Here is a 20,792-nt window from a genome sequence, read left to right as displayed (position 1 = left end):
CGAGAAAAGCAAACTACCTAGATTATTCAGAAGTAAAAGGTGTCAGGTTCTCAGAGACTTTGCTAAGGCAAGGAATCCTGAAACATGACCCCCACTTAATAAGAATCAAAAGCTGAAATGTCATGAAAAGATTTAAAAAAAAAGTTTTATGGACAGAAAGGTTGAGAGTGACTCTTGAGCAGGGTGGGAATTATGTAATTTTAGGGGCAAGGCCATTTGGCCTCCACCTTTTCTTTTTTTTTAGGGGCACCAAGGCCATTTGACAGGGCACAAAGGCCATTGAGTACAATTCGATGGTTTTCCCATTCAGATTGATACCATAACATCCTAATTTGGAATAAGACATGGATTATGACTTTTTTAATTAAAAAAAACAAAACATTTTTTAATGAGAGAGAGAGAGAGAGCGCCATTACATCCAGAAGGTATACACCCTCACACAACAATAGAAACAACACAAATGCCAATAAAGCATTAAAAATATTCATTCAGTCCTCTATATCATGTGAGTGTGAGAGAGAGAACCATTTCATCCAGAAGGTATACACCCTCACAATCATTATCGCTCAGCGCTCAACGCAGTTTGCTTCGCGCTCCACTCAAATCGCCCCCCGCTCGCTCCAAAAAAGGAAAAAAATCTACATGTATATCACTTGTAGCGGTCCCCAAGCTTTTTTGCGCCACAGATCGGTTTAATATCAGACAATATTTTCACGGACCGGCCTTCAAGGTGTGGCGGATAAATACAACAAAATAAAATGATACGAACGGCATAAAAACTGGGGTATTTTTTTTAGCCTATAATAATAAACGTGAATCCAATGTGTGGGCCTACTAGCAACTTTATTAGCAGCGTCCTCTAACATCGCGCCTAAAAACAACTGAGAAAGTCTGAACACAAACAAAATGCCCCCAAAAGAAAAGAATCTCTATGTTTTCGGTGCTGATGCGATGTAAGGGTGGCGCTGCTGCCAATAAAGCACCTAAAAGCTGTCACAACGAACCGGCAAAATTAATGATTATGAATATGTAAAATATAGCAGGAGACATTTTAATTGTTTACTAATAAACCAGTTTTTTTATATATATATATATATATATATATATGTCTGTGTCGGCTGGAAAGATGCTGACTCGCGATCTTTGCAGTAGTGAACGCGCCAGAGAGAAATGCACATTTACGGATTACATAAGAGAGAAGTCTGTTTTCTTTCGTTTTGAATTGTTCTGTTTAAAAGTAGACATTTCAAGCTTTATATATGTCTCAGGTCTGTGAGGCAAGTAGGCTATACGCTGAGTTTCGGTTCATTTATGAGACAAGCTCCAGTTTCGCCGGCGCCTTCGTGTCGTGATTATCTATTTTCTAATATATTCACTTCTAATTTATTAAATCCGGACAATTGGTTGATGAAACATTGATTAAAATTAAGATACAATTAATACAAAACGAAATTAAATTTAAAGACAGGCTTTGTGCTTTCTGCTTGAGGTCTCTGTGAAAGTTTTATAAAGCAGTCTTTTAGTGCCGCTTTCAGAGCGCTCACGTCCGTAACGGAGAACTGTCCAGTCTGTAACATTGTTTTTTTTTTTTGTGAAATACATTTCTAAATAAATGCGACTTATAGTCCAGTGCGACTTAGGCTAGGCCTATATGTGTTTTTTCTTCTTCATGGCGCATTTTTTGACTGTTGCGATTTATACTCCGGAGCGACTTATTAATAGTAGGCTACACCTGTATGACTTCTCATTTTCCTTTTTGAAGTACTTTTTGAACTCCATTATTGAGCTGAGTTTTGACTGAAAATAGTCTACTGTTGATGACTGTGCAAGACAGATGGATTCAGGGTCAGGCTTGACTGAGCATGTTTCAGACTCGTGGTGTGAGCGCAGCGAAACTGGAGTGGGAAATAGGGCGACGCTCAGTCCTTTTGAAATTGCCGCTCTGCGCTCTGTCCAAGATCCACCCGCGCTCGCTCCCGCTCCACTCCGCTCACATGCTCTGCTTTATACATGGAACTTGGACAGGGCCAGGGCACACAGGCCAATGTGGCTGTACGATGATTTTTTTTTCACGGGGCATGAAGGCCAAAGTGTAGGGCAACGGCGGCCATGGCCGCGTGGCCGCGGTATAATTCCCACCCTGCTCTTGAGGTACCAGAACCAGTTGAAGTCGGACAACAGCAAGGTGGCAAGAGAGCCATAGTGTGAGCTGCTACTAACAATGAGAAAGACAGATCTTTCAGGGTAGGAGATGGACTTAAAATGAACTCACAGTCTTCATGTATTTCACAACACTTCAGTTTGTCTTTTTTATTAAGTTGGGGTCATGTTTCAGGATTCTTTAGAAAAGTATCTGAGAACCTGACACCTTGTACTTCTGAAGACTCCAAGTAGGTTGGCAGTTCTGGAAAATGGCACTGGAGACTAAAGGGTTCCTGATGGCTTCACACCTAATTATTCACCTTAATTCTTAAAGTCTTTTGCAGTTAGTATCTTTCCTTCTCAACCTGTTTTTTGTGACCCTGCTGCCTGCCATCCTTCTCACGTCCATTTAATAATTTTTGACTTTTCATTGTGAGTTAAATCTCTTTTTTGGCCAATTTTACCTGTAAAAGAAAACCTGTTTAATAATTATGCAATTATGAATATAAGGCATCTTTCACTTCCAGCCCTGGTTAACAATTATATATCACATATAAAAAAATGAATAGTAGTTAATAAGATTGATATGGTTTGGAATTGGTAAAATGTGATTGGAAAACACTATGATCAGAATATTGACTTGCCTAATAATTATGTATGCACTGTATTTCATTTTTTTAAAATAAATAAAACTGTTTTCTATTGTAATACATTTTAAAATGTAAAGCATTTAAATGACTATAGTTTTCAGTGTTTTATTTTTAAGTATCTTAACAAAATAGTATAGAATATTACTATTTATCAGTTATTGTCCAAAACATAAAAGTCATTGTCAGAATATCAGTGTCATCCAGAATTTTAAATATCTGTGCATTTCTGATATTTTGCCTAATTCAATCAGTAGCCATTTTTCCACATTTAAATCGTTTCATATTAGTGCATAAAATCTGAAATAAAGCCCTGAAAAAGGATTCTTTCTTTCTCTCCGTTAATAAACGCCTTTGATTTAGGCTTCAGGGAGATTGTCTCTGCAATTAGCCACTTTGAAAGAAGTGTCTGTTAATTGACAAGTAAAATGTTCTCTTTCTCTTTTCAGTCTAATTCTGTGGATTGCTTTGAAAAATTATAATTTTGCCTGATTTGGTGATAAGTCCTCATTTGTCTCATAGGCAACATGTAAAACTAATTTATACCAAATCTAATGTAGCCTAAATCTATTCTTCCTATACTATTCCAACTTTGTATGTGTCCTGCACTAAAATGAATTTAAATTTAAATTTAAATCTAACATAACTTTTAAGGGCCCATTTTCTGACTATTTCACTCATCTGTCACCTGTTTATTGAAGGCGTCATCTGCATGCGAGTATTCCTCTCTGTCTGAAGGACAGTGTCCGGGTGAGTCAGTCTCCTGCTGTGTGTCTGTGGTTCCTGCCTGGCCAGCTGTTCCTGGAGTTGAAGTGTGATGGCTGGTATATCGACCTTGTTGCTGCTGGGGCGTTTGGGGCTGAACCTGAGCAATAATTAATATAAAAAAATTGGAATTAAAATGACGTAAATATCACATAAAACAGAATCAATATCTGACAGTCAAGCTGAATTTTCCACTTTGTACAGGCTTTAACCATTATACTGTTATATTGCCTGTGGCTGTCGCTCGTCAAACGAGTACTGCGAACGCATGTTTGATAGGATGATGCGGCGAGTCATTCGGCTTTCTGAGGCGGAACTGCGCAGCCGTTGAAAGTTCTTGTTCATGCGATACTGCCGGAATGCTGTCTGAATCGTGCGAGCCGCTCGCCTGCTCAGGAAGTAACCACCATACTTCCTCTCCAGCATCTCCACCTGATAAAAAGGAAAACAGAGAGCATGAAAAGGGAATGGAATTGAAGACAGAAAGATGTGGTACATTGTTCTTCAAACCTAGTAATGTACTGTGTCTACATGCTTTACCAATCAAACCTGAAACACAAAGAATCTGGGTAATGACCCAATTTAACAGCAATTTTGTTCAAAAATTAATAAAAGAAAAATTATATTTCTGTACATAGCAGTTGAGTGTTTATGTGAATATTTTCAGAAGTCTCAGTCACTCCTCCATGAGAGGATAATTCCACAGTGCAGAAATCATTGGTAGTAATATGAAAACATTACAGCACGGTCTGGATCATAACTGCAATCCCATCTTTCATTATGTGAGATAATGGAGGTTTGGCTTCACATTAGCATGACTGGAGGACATTATGTGCATTCAAGGCATGACTGTAGTTTAAAGCTTGTAATATGGCCTCCATGCACATTAAAACACAAACACGTTGTGATAAGTAGATTTTCCTATGGGCTGTTTGTGCCGCTGAGAGTTCTGACAAACATTAAGCAAGCACAAATTAAGCAAAGTTAACAGTGTTTGACAAGCTGAAGATTTCCTTCCATTAATGGTATTAAAACATGGTAATACTGTTTTTTTAGTGATGGCACGATTTCTTTAAATTAGATGTGCAAACACCACTGTACATAAATATGATATACTGTACATTCAATTCCACCGTTATTACTGTATGAAAGCACTACGGTATGACCATCTGATATAATCCTGTACTATGTAATACTTGAACAAAACGGCTTTTTTTTTGGTTATACCAACCTGAAATTGTTGACATTTTGCATGAAAAGGAAATGAAAATGATTTATAATTCTGAAATTTAAAACATGACCATCATAGAATATATGCATTTAAGTCTTCGTATGTATGATTTTCATTTTAATGTATTTTTGATTTAATTAATGCATTGACAAAAAATAAATAAAATACCAACAACATTGACCCATTTCCCATTCCCAAGATTTACAATTTTTTAAAGGAGTGATTTATAGTCAATAAAATAATTTAGAGCAAACCATGCCTAGAAATACACACACATACACATATATGTATATATTTCTTATATATACATACATTTAACCATGGTACTGCCCCACCACATTTGGGAAAGGTGGTACAGTGTAAATACACAATGGCAGGTCAAAATGGATTATATGCATTTATTAGGATTATATGCGTTTCTTGAGGCACACACATCCACACCTTCTTGTCCTGCAGGTCCGTGGAGAGCTCATAGCTGTCAGAGAGCGCTTTGCAGCGCTTGCTCTCTTCTTCCTCTTGCTTGCGGAGTGCCAGGCTGGCGGGTTGGTGGCGGGTCCGTTGCGCCCAGGCCAGGCTCGCTGGACTTGAAGGGGCCACAGGAGGCCCCTGAGGGCCGGGAATGTTTCGAATGTTCCCGTAGCGGTCCGAGTTGCCCAGGTATGGGCCCTGACTGCAGGTGCTGTCGGTAAAGCTAGTTGTGTCCGGACACTGAGGATCTCCCTCCACACTGAGAGGAAAAAAGAGAGAGAGAGAGAGAGAGACAGAGAGAGAGACAGAGAGATGGAGAATGAGCTCTAGGTCAACAACTGCCAGAAATGGTCTTATTTGATGACAAGTTGAGACTAAAACAAGTCTGTAATCTTGGCACTGAAACTGATCAGTGTAGACAAACATATTAGCACACTAACCAACATTAGCATTTCAAATGCCCATATGCAGCCCAGCCAGGACTCAGCCATCTGCCCGGAATACAGGAGAACGAGAGAGGAACAAGAGAAGATGGAGGGAGTGTGAAAGAGGAACAGAGAGAGGGGATGATGCATAGAGAAATAGGCAGAGAGAAATGAAGAGAGAGAGAGAGAGAGAGAGAGAGTGAGAGAGAGAGAGAGAGAGAGAGAGAGAGAGAGAGAGAGAGAGATGGAAGGGAAAAACAGTAGCATGTGTGGCATACTGTCAACGAGAGAAGCCAAGTCAGGCATCAAAAATTATAAGAACTGAGTCATTCGATGATGACTCGGAGAGAAAAAGAGCAAGCGAGAAAGAGAGAAGCACGGAAAAGAATGAAAAGGAGTATAAAAGGCAAGTCGGAACCAGGTGTACTGTACTGTGATGACTCACTTCCTGTTGTCAGCATTTTATCTGTACATCTTTTTATTCTGTATTCTATAGTCACCTTTTTTTACTGCCATAATCAGCTTAACCTATTCTCAACAAATATACAGATTAAACCGGTTTGACCAATATATACATACATATATATATATATATATATATATATATACACACACACACACATACATATATATATATATATATATATACTTTGCAAAATAATCGTTTAACAGTTCTAGTAAGCAAAAATCACAGATATATATATATATTTTTTTTACTGTTGTAGTCTAATGTTTTAATTTTTACTTTTGTAGCCAAAAACACAAATAAAATAATTTGTCAAAATTTGTTATGGATATTATTTATAATTGTTACTGTTATATTCACTTTTCAACTTCTAGTTTATAATTATCAAAACAACTTTGGAATTTGAATAACAATACAAACTACTACTACTAATTATTATTATGCTGAATATTACATTTTTATTGTTGTAGTCTAATGATCATTAAGTATTGTGCCAAAAATCACAAATAAACTATAAATTAAAAATTCATTATAGATATTGGTTATCAGACACTTAAAAACACTCTGTATGTGTTTTAGTCATTATAACATTATCAGTAAATTTAAGCTATTCTCACAAATCTTGACATATAACATTTAAATGTTCATCATTCTGTGTTTTTCCCCCAGTTGTTTACTCACATGTAGGCGTGGGCCCTGTGCGGGAGTTTAGTCTTTCGATGGAAGCGCATGGCTAAGGAGGAGAACACACACTCACTCATGATGTCTGCAGCGGTGTGATAGGGAGCGTGTGTTTGTGTAAGAGCTGCTCTAGGATCAGCTGAATCGTGCTGGAGGGTTTCCTGATGACCGCATCGACGATCTGTCAATTACTGCAGAGCCAATGCAGTTTACGAGCAGTACAGTAGCAACGCACACACATACAGTCCTCTCTCTTTGTGTGTAGCAAATCTCTTCACACCAGGGGGCTGGTAACGAACAACACGGCAACAGCTGAGTTTTGCCAGCAACAGAAAAGCTTCAAAACAATCGTCTCAACAGCAATCAACTGAAATATTATACCGCTACACACTGTAACATTCAATGTATGATTATTATACAGCCTACAGTTTCACAATATACCGTTCCACCAAAAGGCAGCATAGTACAACTTCCATTTCTCTCTTTTAATCAGACACATGGCAATAAATGTCCTTCAGACTTTCTGTCCTGTCTAGGACGTGTATGGTGATGTGTGTCCAGGAATAGTGCCGAGTAGTCCAGCCGTGCAATCCTGCGGTGAACAGCATGAGTGACTTTAGATATGTGCATGTACTTTATGTGTATGTGTGTGTTTGCTCATGACGGATATGCAGCTGTGGTAGGATCCCGGTCACATGGTGCATGTGTGTGTGGGCAAATCGTGCTGTCCCCCACCTCCTGTGGCAAGTCACACAAAGGCACACTTGCAAGCACGTCACAGCAGTCCTTGGTCAGCTTACTACCGTACAAACATTATTCATTCCATTTACGATAAATATATACTTATATAGGCAGCAGTACTGTTCAAAATGTGAAAGATTTTTTGTGTTTTTGAATGACGTCTCATCAAGGAAGAAAGGAGTGCTCACTAAGGCTATATTTATGTGATAACCCCCCCCCCCCCCCAGTAAAAACAGTAATACTGTGAAACATTATTTATTCCTATGATGGCAAAGAAATTTTCAGCAGCCGTTACTCCAGTCTTCAGTATCACACAATCCTTCAGAAATCATTCTAATATGCTGATTTGGTGCTAAACATTTTTATTATTATTAGTATCAGTGTTGTAAACAGTTGTGGACAGTCCACATACACATTTCTACCAATACATTTCCATGACTTTTAAGGCAAATATTAATGACCTAAAGTTCCATGAAACATGTGTATACATGTAAAATAAGAATAAAAATTCAAAAATTTCAAAAACAGCATATTCACTAATTAATGACAAGCTATGTGGTTTAGTACAAAATAAACATTTATTTAAATAACCCTGAGACAGCAGTAAGACGGTTAGATAAAATACTGTGTCTGACCCTCAGAACTCCACTTTCTAATTTATGATGGTGCAAGATGATGTCAGTTTTTGGTTAGCCTGTTAAGTTTTCTTAACGAAAAGTTAGTTAGAAATTGTTAGTTTTTTATTTGTAGAACGTTATATTGTAACGTTCCCCTAACGTTATAATCTAACGTTAAATATTTTGAATTTGGACTGCAGTACCCATTTCAACCACTAGCTGTCAATATTACATACTGCACCTTTAACAGCAGAAGGAAACATTATTAGTGAACAACGACTTAGGCCTAAATTTTAACCGACTTCAGAAGACTACAAATATAGTGCATGTGTAATATGGACCCTTTTATGATGCTTTTTTGTGTGTCATTTTGAAGGTTGACAGCCCCAGTCCTCATTTACCTTCATTAAAAAGAGAGGCCCTGGTCTCATACAGAAAGTCATACAGGTTTGTACAACATGAAGGTGAGCAAATTATATTTACATTTATTAATTTAGCAGATGCTTTTAGTTATAATTCTTCACATAGATATCTGATTTAATACATTTAACCGCATAGAAGATAAGGAACCCTTTCTGACTGTTAAAGTGTACTGAGAGCAAAACGTGCATGTGCATTAGTTGTGTGTGTGTACACTTGTATTTTCATGAAATCGCCTGTGGGGCAGATGCTGACAGAAAGGAATATTTCCGTGCGAGCCAGTGAATGGCTGTTAATTGAAAGTGTCACTCAGACTCATACATGCATTTGTAGGGCTGCACGATTATGACAAAAATCATAATTGCCGATTATTCCCTTGAAATTGTAATTGCGATTATTATTTACGATTATCACAATTTACATTGAATATATATATATATATATATATATATATATATATATATATATATATATATATATATATAGGCATATTATTATACGTTTACTTAAAAATTGTGAACACACACACTGTCCCCCTTTACTTAACATGCACATAAATTGTAAGAATATGACTAATAGTAAAGACTACTAAGAAATAAACATTAGGCCTATGCTAAAGCTATTAAATAGCAGTCCCAAACTAGCTTTTGTTAATACAATGTTGGTATGAGCCACCACCACAGTCATTTAAAAATATACAAAAATTACACAAAGTGAAAATAAAGTGGCATTTTGGGGTTAATATTGAAACAACAGTTACCATGGTGAATAGTAGAATACACAATATTAACAACTGTTAATGAAAGTAGAAACTGCTCCTGGTGAATAGAATGAAAATCATCCCTGCATGCAAATCCTTCTCAGCTAACACACGACGTACCAGTAACGTGATTTATTGGTATTTTACTTTTATTTCGTGACTTACTAATTTACAACGTTGCATGCTCGTAGTTTCCTTTGCACTTAAACACAGTGCGCTTATACACAGCGCGCGCCGCCGCATTTGCGCGTGCATTTGAAGAGTATGCGCTAACGAGCACAGTATAACGGCTGAAAGGACAGGAACGTCCGTTTTTCTGAGGTGAAAGACTTTTTATTTCAGCGTACAAATACGTCACTGCATGGTAGTTCCTATTGTGCTGGGTTTTCTGAAGTATTTGTGATTTGCCTCTCATAACATGCTCTAAATGCACGCAGAGTGGATTTTTTTTTTTTTTTTTTTTTTTTGGTAAATCGCGGCTTTGAACGATTACGTAATCGTGGCATCCATAATCGTAATCGCGATTAGAAATTCGATTAATTGTGCAGCCCTATGCATTTGGCAGCATTAGTGTAACCTGTTAAAGAAAACGTTCATCAACAGGAAGGCAACCAAGTGGTTCTGCAATATTAGCTCAAAAGCATGCACAGATCTATCAGAAATGGCCACCGGAACACTTTCAACAGACTATAATTTAGGACACGTTAATCTTGCATACATTAAAATACAGATAATATGCAAACTGGGATTATAATTTTGTCAAGTGCCTCGGTTAGTAAAATACAGTAATTCACGCTCTCCCACTAGACAGAAGTGCATGGGCCAATCAAAACAGATTTTTAAATACATAATACGAGTTATTCAACACAAATATACAGGACTCACAGCAGACATTAGTACAGCTTTAGCTTGCTCTATTAAACCAATAATAAAGTAATAAAAAGCAGCACATTAACTTTATGATCTAAAAGAGCCATCTGCTTTTCAACAGAATGATCTTGCATTATGCTAATGTAACTATATCACTATACCATTCAGCTGCCATTATATAATAATGCACTTTAAAATTGTCCCTCTGCTATCAATCTATCATGATTTTTTTCGGAATTAACATTCATTATTGTGTTTAAAAATCCACAATAACTAAAACATTTCATGCATTCCTGGAAAGCATCTTATGAAGATGTTAAACAAAGCTTAAAAAACCCCACAACTAACACAAAAAGCAAACTGACAGATAAACAGAGTGTGCGCCATTGATCTTTGAAGGATTACTGAATTGTTTCCTCAGCTAGTTCTGTGTAAATCTATACCAATTTATGTGTCACCGTGATCTCACCACAAACCACAAGCAATCCACAACAAATATACACAATCGGAAAGTAATCAGCAACTTTTACTCTACAAATTACACTAGGCAGTGACCAATGTTTTTGTGGTTGTAGTACCAAAGGAGATTCGTTTTTTAAATGAATTTCAATAGAGTTTGGTGTTAGCATGCTGCTTAGCTAACACCACAGTACTCCAAGCATAGAAATACTTAGCAAATACAAAGATTGGCTAAAACACTTTATAATTCCAATAAAACCATTTTAATGAAAGTATAAACTTATTTAATTCTCTCACCTTTTCCACCATCTTGGATTGATTTTTCACAGAGCTCATTGCAATGTATTATAGAATTGCCTTCTCTACAAAGGATACATGTGATGCTGCCTTAGAATTTGGCATAAACTGGGTAGGAGGCGGTATAATTAAGCTGCCTACCTTCTGGAACAGCCATGTGAGGTCTTAAAATGCTGCCTCCGTAGGCAGCACACTAGCTTTTGGAACAGAGGTTTTATCTTTGCTACAGGAGATGGGGGCTGGTGTGACACAGCTAGGAGCTATTTTATTATCAATTCTATCGATTTTCATAATCATGTTAAATTAGTTTAGGCTCAGAATTACAGTAATTCCACCATATCAGTCTAGTATCAGTAGCCTTTAGAAAATCACACCTGTAAAACACACACACAAAAAAAAAATCTGAATTCCGGCTTTTCTTTTCTATTCATCAAAATAACAATATTGTTCAAAGGTTTGGGGTCAGTCTAATTTTTGTTAAAGAAATTAATACATTTATTTAAAAAGGATGCATTAACTTTCAAAAAAGAAATTCTTCTTCAAATAAATGATGTTTCTTTCTTCAAAGAATACTGAAAAAATGAGTCACAAGTCATCTGAAGCCATATGATAAACAGCCCGAAATGTTGTTATTCAAAGAAAATATTAATATCCATCTGTTGTGATAAAAATTTGTCTTTGTTTGCATAGTCAGAAGCATAGTTATTCACATGGTTTAATATAAATAAAAGTAGTAAAAAGCCATGTCCAAATAAACATGAAAGAGATTGAGATTTAAAGGGATGATAGCTCACCCAAAAATGACAATTCTGTCATCATTTACTCATAACGTTAAAAACCTGTATGACTTTCTTTCTTCTGTGGAACATAAAAGAAGATATTGAAAAATGTTGCCACGGCTTTTGTCCATTTAATGAATGTCCATCTTTGTTTGTACTATGTATTTTAGAAATGTAATTTTTCAATATACTAGTTCTTTAAATCTGATGCTGACAGTTACACTGCACATTTAAAATTGGATGCTGAATTTAGACTTAATTCACACTCACAGGCACATGGTTTCCTCTTGAAAAGTGGAAACATTCAGTCTCTGAGTCATCAGTCTCCTTGAGATTACTTCATGTGCATCTCTGCTATCATGAAGGTAAAGGTGTGAGACAGTAAGAATGTGTCATAGCAAGATATAAAAAAGAAAAGAAAATGTATTGCAGGATGTTTTTAAAGGCTTTTTAATGTTTTTTTCAATGTTTTTTGGCTTTCTGTCAGCCAAATTATGCCCTTTTACAAAGTCTTGATTTTGTTTTTGGGGTCTACTAGGACAATTTTCATGCTTGAATGTTAAAAAAACTATTTTTCATTCACATATTTTACATTATTGCAGCACCTCTCTTCCCAGTCTGTCAGTAACACCCTCTTTAGTTTCTGTCTCTATGAAGGCCCTCCTTCTGAAAAGCGCAATATGTTCTGATTGGTCAGCCAGACCAGTGTGTTGTGACTGGGCAACCGCTTTGAGCATGTTTCAGAAATGTCACCATAACCTTGAGGTTTTTTTTAAGATTTATTTTTGGTGTGTTTTGCCTCTATTGCGATAGGAGTCTGTAATCTCTCCCCTGTGAAAGCCTCTTTCCCTTTCCTTTACTTCTGTACAGTTAAAATGTTATCAAAATGATTCCAGTTCACATGGATACACGGAAGCGAAAAAAAAAAATCAGTATTATGAATTTTTAAGGCCAGACAAGTAATTTGGTGAGGCCAGTTTGTAAAGGAAGACTACACGCCTGCGCACATATATATTAAAATGCGCATATCTATAGAATTAACACGTAATACGTATGTGCACGCCGTCAGCATTTTCACGGATTTCCGTTTTTTAAAGTTTACACGGAGATGATAACGTTTTTAGAAAATTGTCAACGCTTCCACCTTGGAACCTATTTCAAGGTTTGCGTTCTCGAGCCACCAGGCACTGTTGTTGTGCGCATTAAGGGTTTTCTGTTAGAACGGTGTCAGGTAAGCGGCCCCTAAGTTAATAACTAATAATCTTTGTAACGTAAGTGAATCAATCAAAACTAACTTTAGCTGGACAATAACTTTATTCTAGAGCTGCTGTAAAGCCAAAACAATCTCTGTTACTTTAATTTCCTATTATCACGCTAAAGCTGCTGTGAAACAATCTATATTGTTTAAAGCGCTATATAAATGAAGGTGACAAGACTTGACTTGACTAGGAAGTGGTAGAGAGAGGGGAACGGGATGGGGGAAGGTCTGTGTGCTAGGACTCAACCTTGGGTCACCCAAAATTAGGGATGACACGAAAAGAAACTTTTGGCCTGAAACCCAAACTTGTGGATGTACTTGGCTATAAACAGAAAATGCTTTTTAAAAATTATTCCTAATTTAAAATGAGCTTTTTTGTATAATTCTATTAATATTAGATTTTTTTAAATGAAACTCAATCATTTTAATGATACGGAATTTAAAAAATACAAGCCAATAAAATCAAATAATCACCCTTATATTGAAAGTAATTCACTAAAATTATTCGATTCTATGCAACAGAATCAGATTTAGCAGATTTATTTTTGACCAAATAATGTATAGTCCTACAAACTGCTATTATTATCAGAGCATGTGAGCAGAGCGTAGTGGGAAGCAGATCACTGAAGAACACTGAAGGGCGGCATATATTTTCGGGCCGTTTTTCTCTTTCGGCCAAAAACCGAAAATGCTATACATACATTTTATCTATACATTACATTACTTGCTTAGATGTCCAAATATGAAATAATGTTACTATTTCTGGCGTGGATCATAAAGCATTGGAAGCTTTCATTTTGCACACTCAGCAAACAACAAATATTCACGCAGTGAGCATCAGAAGCCAAAGAGAGTGTACGTCATTTCTGCACTCCCTCAAAATGCAGTGTTTGGCAGTCATAGTGCACTTCCTGTTTAAAGCTGCGGGCCAGGACTGCTAAAGCGGCCTTGGGAATCATCTCTGCGTTCATTACTAAAGGCTCCGCTTGAGAACACACTGTTGGAGAATAAGACTGCTGCATGTCACGACGCAGAGCGCTGTATGGTCTCGCTTTTTAACACAACCTCAAGCAGCCTGTCATTTACACCAAACCGGATCACAGCTTCAGCAGCACAGAAGAGAGAAACACTGACGACATCAACGTTTTAGGCTTAAAATAGCAGGACTGGTGAAAACACAAAAGTAACAAATGACTTTGAACTCCAGAGATCAGTCTGAACAAGACAAATGTTCAAGGAAGATTAATAATGACATCATTTAGTGTCTAAATATAGACAGTAGGCAAATAATCTGACTAACTCAAACAAAACCAGGTATAAACTTCAAATGGAACTTGATCCATATATATAAAATATTGTCTATACAGAAAAAAAGACAGTATCATATTATATTATATATTATTACAATCAGACAACAATAGCAGCTTTTTCCACTGTCGGGCCAGTGCGAGCCAGGGTTAACAACGTGCCTGGCGGGGCCAATAGCCTCGGACCTCAAGCACAGAGGCCAAAATCAAGTTGTATGTCCACTGTCGGGTCATTATCGCCGTAGCGCTGCCATAAAACCCGCCCTTAACACACCACCAGAATGTCAAACAACCCCACCATTTCACCAGCTGACTGAAAACTAGCTAAATCACAAAATGAGCATGACAGAAGCGAACGTTTGGTCTTTAATTAAAGACTTAAAAGTGCCATAGAATAGAAAACAGTATTTATCTTGGCATATTGAATAATAAGAGTTCTGTACATGGAACTGACATATTGTGAGCCTAAAACACCATTGTTTCCTCCTTCATATGTAAATCTTGTGCGTGCAAAAGACCACTGACAGTCGGGATCATTAATATTTATGCCCCCCAAATTTGCATATACCAGCCCATGTTCTAGGCCAGGCAGTGTTAGCGTGGACCTGCACAGCTGAATCATCAAAAGTTCTGCAGGTACTGTGAAGAAGCAAGCGAGGACAATAGCGAAAATGGCAGATCATGGATATAAATGTTGTGTTTCAGGCTATGCAGGGGATGTGTGCACTTTTCATACCCTTCCCACAGAACAGAACTGTCAACAGGCATGGTTGATGTTTATCTACAACAGGATACCGCACCATTTTAATTCATCTAGCAGGCTTCACTCAGCGTTTGATACTGAAGAAGGGAGCAATTCCAACTATATTGCCATTACAACCCCTACCACAAGCAGCAAGTAGTGGTTTTATCCACTTCTTGACTGTTGAAGCCATTTCTGTTTAAAATTGAAAGTTTCTTAGTGAACTAACAACATTAACGATAATTTACCCTGTGTTTTCGAGATCGAACGTAAGATGATAGTACAGTAACGTTAACATAATAGTATGACGACCTATTTACACGGAGGTTAATATTATTTCCTGCCTGTGTTGTCATAGATGTATCTACAGTTGTATTTTGTAGATTTATATGTCAATCCCTTTTGTCAGGTAGTATTATAATTTAGCCTATAGCCTATTTCATCAACAACACATAACGCAGGAGCTAACTAGGTTAGTTTGGTTGCTTACAGATAGCTCACTCACTCCTTCTAGCTAACGTGACCTTCTCCACCACTTAAGTTGAAACTATTGTCATTTGACAATACATCTAGTCAATTTGATAAAATATTTTTTTGTTTGAGAACTGAAGTATGATTCTTTTGAACGTTTGTATTTCAGAATACATCACAGCTCCTGCGTACAACTCTGTAAAACAGACAATTAGAGCAGAGCTCAACATTATTATTCATGACCCTTCAAATAAGGTAATAACAGCCCATTTCATTCTAGGGACAAATCCTAGGGTTGTAAATGGACATGTAAAACCGTATCTGGAGAATTTTTGCCCTTACCTAAGCCACATACCTTCTATGTAGATATCAGAGAACAATTTTAAATATTGTATCTATGCATTCTATGGCACCTTTAAGATTCCAGCATATTTCACCAATGTTTAACAATAAAAATGGTACAGTGACAGTAATGTATTAATTTGAGTCAGGAGTGCACATCAATCATGCTGAATCAAACTGATATTTACCATTTCACATAAAAAGAGAACACATACCTATTAGGTTGCACCTGCTTCCATTTATTTGTAATCACAGGAATGCACAAAACAACTCCATTAAGGCTTTTAAGTCCAAAGGCTTACACATTATGGTAGAATTTTCCCCAACGCACCTGACTTAAGTTGAACCAAGTGTCCCTGACATCTGCAAAATTATACTCGGGTGACTCTGACCTCGTTGGTTGACGCCTAAGAGTAGCTATTCTGACCACATAAAATGCCTAAGAATTATAGTTACCTGACTGCATCTAACCCCACCTAAGAGTCTCACACTGAGTCGAACGACATCTCGCTTCTTTTGACACTTTCACTCGGGAATGAGATCTTTAGTGTCTTAACTAATCTGTTAACATGCTGCGCAGCAATAACCAGACAGACTTCAGCGGCCGGGAGAGTTCTGGAACAATTCTCAGAGAATCTCAACCAGAAAGAAGAATACATCAGGTTTTATAGGACATATACAACAGTAAGAACAACATATTACTCATGATTGTTTTCCTTCAATATGATTGGTTCAGTCTGTGCAAAACAAGCCCCCACTTCACCCTCTGTTACTGGCAGACAAAATTTAGATCTCAAAATCATTGAAAAAATCAAAGAGGTTAGAAGTTCATTTGATTACTCAATATGTCATGAGACTATTATAGAATATTATATTTGTTGATATTGTCTAGCCAGTATCTCAAAGTTTCCACTGGTTTCAAAACATCAACCTTAAAGTAAATTTAGTTTTTTTCAAGTGTTAGAATGTTAGGCCTGTAGGAAAACAATATCAATATATCAACAATATTGATACAATATCATATGTTTACTTACAGTGTGCCAACCACTGCGATATTAAATACAAAAATACTATGTTTATGGAAAAACAAATCATTTATGATTATAATCGTGTATTTATTGGGTTTCATATTTTTTCATCATTTTTTTCTCGAGTTGACTCATGTAACTCATGTTTTCTCTGTTGCTCTGTCTGAAAGGATAACAGTATAGTGAGATGGGAGAGATCACTCAAACCTCCTCAGATCGCATAATTTCGTGGAAAATGCTCAGTCTTTCTAAAGAAATGTGATGTAGCCTTTAGAATCGCATATACATATATTTCTGCCTCATATGGTGATCAAGTGGAAATGCGGCTAAAGACTAGAGAATTAATTCATCCTAGAAACTTGAATCTTTTGATCCAAAAATTTGTTCAATAATTTACCATTTTATAACTTATACAGTACATTTGCAAATTAATTATTTAGACAAATTTTGAAACCGGAGCATTTAACTAAATATATTTATACAAAAATGTTAAATTCAAGCATGTGTGCAAAAGGACTCAGATGAATCAGTCAATAGTTTCTGCACAGGTTGATTCACATGAACCCCTCAAACAAACCACTTCAATAATATTAATCTGAATCCCAACATTACTTGAAAGAGAGAGGACAGTTTCAGTTCGCATCTGTGTGCACATTAAAGCCCACATCTCAACACTAAAATGGGCATGAACTGTTAATGCAAGACTTACTGCTCTCACCAAGTTAAATTAGCAACATAAGAAGAAAGCCTTCTTTCCATATTTTTAGACATGTTAGAAAGGCAAGACGTGCCAATTATTCACTGAGGTGCCATGCTGACTAGCCTAACTTTTTTAGTCTCTTTCTCTGACAGGACTCACAAGCATCTCACTGGTAACTACATGCCACTTCATATGTGCATAAATGTGTATGGAATTAATGTGATGCACTAGAGAAAACAAAAACTAAAATCTGTGCATGTAAACATGGATAAGAAACAAACTTTGCGCAGAGCTAAAACATAAATATAGTCAGAAGGAAAAACTGAATTAGTGTGAGTAAAGATAAAGCAAATGAAAATTGTGACTGTGGCTCAAATCCAATGCATTAAACAGACAGGAAAGGACCAAGGCTGATACAGCAGAACACATAGCCAGGGGTTAGAAAGAGAACGAGAGGGTGAGAGAAAGGTCAAAGCTCAGAAGAAATCTTTAGCATTTTTGATCTTTTTTGCTTTAAATAAGGTTATGATATATATATATATAAAAAAAACTATACCATTGAAAGTTCATTATTCATTAAACTAAAAAACTAATAAAACTAAAAAAACTCAAGCGTATTGAAGACAAGTAAACAGTCTGATAAAATAAGAACAAAGAAACTAATTACAAGCAATAGGACAAACTACAATAGAACAAAGACACAAAAGAAATAGACCTACCTGAAAAACTTCAGGCACTAGAAATAAGAAATACTACATAAATTGTGTAAAGTAATCAAATGTATTAAAAAAAAACACTGCATAGTCTTCACTATGTAAAATACATTTATTCTCATTAAAGTTCCGAAAGTGATTCAGTCAAGAGCAGTGAGAGATTTTCTCTCTTTTGTTGTTTGATTAACATTAATGACAGACTGCAGCAGGTTTATTAGGCTGCTGTCACTTTAAGAGCGAATGCACGGATCCAGTATACTGTTAAACATGCGTTTTCTTTCTCAACTGTTCATGATCACTTAAGACATAAATGACTGTTTACGAGGATACTTGCAAAGACGGGCATTTTGACACATAAATGTGTGTATTTGACTGTTTAAGTGGCAAAATCAACTCCGTTCAGTACTCACACGATCTGAGCAGCGGCTTTAGCGATACGAGTTCTTTTTCGCTGCTTCTTGCACATAACAATCGTTTAAAATCACTTGTTTTTAAACCGTGATGCTTAAAAACACATTTAAGTGAAGAGCTTTCGTGACAGTGCATCACAGCAACATCACATGAGCGTAACTGTGATACAGATGATAGTCCAAAATCTCTACCGGTTGACAAATTTCTACTGGTTAATTGTGTCTACCGGCATTCCGCCCACCCCTAAAGCTAAAACTATGCTCAAAGATTCAATACAGCATTAAACTGGAAAACCGTTGGTCAGAGTATGAATCTGAAGGCCTTGCACAGGAATAATAGCCTGCTCGTCTGGTTACATTCACTTACTATCATGCAACAAGAGTGATGAAGCACTTAATAAATAATTCCTTATTGCAATGGATGACAGTCCTCTAGATCCTTCCATCATGACGGCAGCAGTGAGGGAAAAAAAGAAAACTACGAGACCAACTTACTGGCAGAACACTTGCTGAAGAACAGCGATTCTCTCTCACATACTCAGTCTCTCGCTGCCTCTTTGACAGTGTTGTAACTCTCAGCATCCTGTTAAACAGCTGAAATCTCTCCAGCACCGTTTAAACCCCTCACACGAGAGGACTAGCGGATTCAGAAGACCCCCCACCAGCTGAAAAATAGAGAGAGAGAGAGAGAGAGAGAGAGAGAGAGAGAGAGAGCCCAGAGAAAACGCCACATCCTGTTTCTGCACAATGTACTAAAGAGTTTTATCATGCTTTTTTGACAGGACTCAAATCTGGCAGCTGTATCCGATACTTCATAGTACCAGTGTAAGAACATGAGGTTGAAGCATTAAGGAACACAACATGTTCCTTCAGACAGGGGCGTTTTATGAAGAAACAGAAATTCAAAATAATTGACAGTACAATAAAAAAAAAAGAACAAATATGACAAAATATGCTACGATTGGCTGATAAACCTGTCAATGTGATAATATTATGCTCACAACCAGTCCCTAAATTGAACTAAATCGAACATACTGGTGTAAATGAATGAAATAGTTAGTGAACAACTCACTCAGACATCACCACTTCAGGTCACATTAGAGTGGATATAAAAGATGACTTTAATCCAAGAATTTTGGATTAAAATATCCAAAAACCACTAGAACAATGTTATAGCCGATATTTTGTTGATTTGTGTACTTACATTATTATTTACATTAATTACATTTCCAACAATGTTTAAATCCAGAGAAATCAGCAATTTTAACCAATGTAACAGCCCGTGTCTTTACGTAGCCTGTCATTGACATCATAGCCACGTTACCCTCGAGTTTTACTTCCGTAGAAACAATGGAAACACCAAAGATGCTTTAATATGTTATGTTTTATTAGACAGGTGAGCAACTGTTTGGATACCTTTATCGACAGTAAACATATCATTAGGCTTATTGTTTGAATCTCTTGTTTTCTTTTGCTTTATTTGTAGTAACAGTATACAATATATGATAAAACTAATTGCATGTTATTTAGCAACACAAGTGACTCAGCTTTTATTAATATGATATTCTAATATCGATCTAGTTTACTGCAATGTGCAACAAGTATCTCATAGCACCCACGAGCGAACGCACAGATTAACATAACTTTCAACACACTCAAATGTATTTTTAGTATGATTGTTTTGACCAAGTAAAACGGTTACCCCACAACTTTAATTCGTCAAATAAAGTGACCCCTACAAGTAGCAATTCAGCACTTGTGGCTATTTCATTAGAATGAAAAAAAAAAAAAAAAAAAAAGATGTGAATTTAAGTGATCAAACGTAACTGTAACAAAGTTCAAGTTCAGGGTAGAAGCAGGTGGACATTTATTGTAAAATGAATCGTAAAATAAACAAACAACAAAATGAAAGGAGTGGCAGTGGCCAACTGCAGCATAGAAGCATAATAAAAACAGCAACGTAAAATGTCCCAAGGTCTCGGCCTTGCCCAGCTTCATACCACAGTAACATTAATAAAACTTTAATATATTAGCTCATCCATGAACATGATTT

At 36.6% G+C, this 20,792-nt stretch overlaps 1 protein-coding gene across 6 annotated transcripts in view; it reads right to left on the bottom strand.

Moving 5' to 3' along the window:
* iqsec2a (IQ motif and Sec7 domain ArfGEF 2a) overlaps positions 1–20,792 on the bottom strand; it is a 77,170-nt gene that overhangs the window by 12,656 nt on the left and 43,722 nt on the right. For 5 of the 6 annotated variants that reach the window (XM_084087516.1, XM_084087511.1, XM_084087513.1 and 2 more), the window contains 3 exons: positions 5,227–5,512; positions 3,786–3,986; positions 3,478–3,654 (listed from right to left, as the gene is read on the bottom strand). In XM_084087516.1, coding sequence (XP_083943642.1) covers positions 3,478–3,654; positions 3,786–3,986; positions 5,227–5,512 — 664 coding nt within the window. Of the gene's footprint in view, positions 1–3,477; positions 3,655–3,785; positions 3,987–5,226; positions 5,513–6,825; positions 7,620–20,792 lie in introns of those variants that run through there. The other variant, XM_084087514.1, reaches the window with a different exon arrangement.

The sequence above is a fragment of the Abramis brama genome (assembly GCF_963993115.1).
Source record: "Abramis brama genome assembly, chromosome: 16".
Lineage (NCBI taxonomy): Eukaryota > Metazoa > Chordata > Actinopteri > Cypriniformes > Leuciscidae > Abramis > Abramis brama.
This window is presented reverse-complemented; position numbering and strand designations above follow the sequence as displayed.